General features: G+C 54.3%; 1 protein-coding gene across 1 annotated transcript in view; it reads right to left on the minus strand.

Moving 5' to 3' along the window:
• Positions 1-351, minus strand: part of WDR36 (WD repeat domain 36) — a 36,479-nt gene extending 36,128 nt beyond the window's left edge. Inside the window, exon 1 of the mRNA XM_009284180.2 lies at positions 231-351. Within this exon, the coding sequence (XP_009282455.2) occupies positions 231-351 (121 nt within the window). The remainder of the gene's footprint in view (positions 1-230) is intronic.
• Positions 352-1,518: the final 1,167 nt, after the last annotated feature.

A 1,518-nucleotide genomic window follows, 5' to 3' on the forward strand; every position in this document is an offset into this window, starting at 1 on the left:
GTGCGGGCGGCTGCGGGTGTCGGGCGGCGGCGGTGCGGGGCAGCCGGTGCTGGGCTGCGCCGGGCTGCGCTGGGCTGCTCCGCCGGGGCAGCGGCAAGGCTGCTCGCACGGTGTGCCGCCCCGAAAGCCGCGCTAAGCGTCGGCTGCGCGTGTGAAGCATCCGCGTAGCTTCTAGACCACTTATCACCTTTGCAACCGTGACACCATCTTCAGCGTCGGTGAAGCATTACACAAGCGACTTTCAGTCCTACGGGTCTGCAAGGCGCCGGGAAGCGTCGGGTAGCGCTCTGGCAGCAGCCGCCCGGGCTCCTGCTCTCCGTCCCTGCCAGTCCCAGCTTCAGCGAAGCACATTTTAGGAAGGTCGCCGGAGGAGAGTAGGAGATAACTTCCCCGTCCTGTTTCACAGGCACCGGTTTACTAAACTAGCCAACTCCCGGCTTGCTAATCGAGATTTTCAGAAAGTAGCTGCCGGCGGTCAAGGGTAAAATCGTGGAGGCAGTGCCGTCCCGACAGTTTCCCTCCGATGCCACCAGAGAAACCACCAACCTCTTTTTTAAAGGTCATGTGTGGATCCAAAACGTTTAGGAGATCCTCTTGTATCTCGTCGTGGTTACAGAAGCTGAAATTGTAGGTGGATCCCCGCGGTAAGTCGGCGATCTGAAGAAAGATGACCAAGCCACAAAAGACTGTGTAAGAAAAAGCCAAAGGTTAATTCTCCTGCACCGCTACGTGACCCGACAAGGCACGGAGGACAGATCTGAAGAGAGGGATGCCGGTGCTTCGGGAGCACTAGAAAAACTGGTCGGTTACCCTTGTGATTATCCATGGTGTCTTTACACGTTGTTATTCTCCTGCTGGGCTTCAGATCGTTGCTGGCTTCATATATGTACCTGTACGCCTACGGAAATGAAGGTTTCCAATTCCATAAGCGGGGCTTATTTGGACGTCTCATGCACCTCTTTCCAGAACTGTAAATAATAATTATTCAGACTTGAAGTTGTGTCACTGATTCGAAAAGAAAACCGGGATAATGAATAATAATCAAACGCAGCATCGAAACCCAAAACAAAACAAAAGAAAACAAAAACCTCCGCAACAGCCAATCTTGCATGAAACAAGTGTGAATAGTCCTCCCCATAACTGCGCGGGGTCCACCTTCAGCGTGGACTCGTGCAGTAACACGCGATTCTCTCTCAAAGGCGAGCCAAAACGCTTCAGGGCACCTGCAGATGGACTGCCCTGTGGTAGGCGCTCATACCTTCCATACCGAGGTCGCAGGGGCATCTCTAAGTCCATCGTTTTAACACGCTAGCGCGGGAGCGGGTGGAGGGTGGTGGGCAGCTCCCTGTGCAACCTACAGCTTTTTTTTTTTTTTTTTTTTCTCTCGAAGGTGAACGTTTTTCCTTACAAATCACTTTCCTTACAAATCACTTGCGCAGGCTGCGGGGAGTGCAGCCGAGGGGCGCTTGCCCTGCTGTGGGGACAGCCTAGCTGACAGGGAAGCCGGCTGGCCCGGGG

This window comes from Aptenodytes forsteri, unplaced genomic scaffold (genome assembly GCF_000699145.1).
Source record: "Aptenodytes forsteri isolate BGI_AS27 unplaced genomic scaffold, ASM69914v1 Scaffold69, whole genome shotgun sequence".
NCBI lineage: Eukaryota > Metazoa > Chordata > Aves > Sphenisciformes > Spheniscidae > Aptenodytes > Aptenodytes forsteri.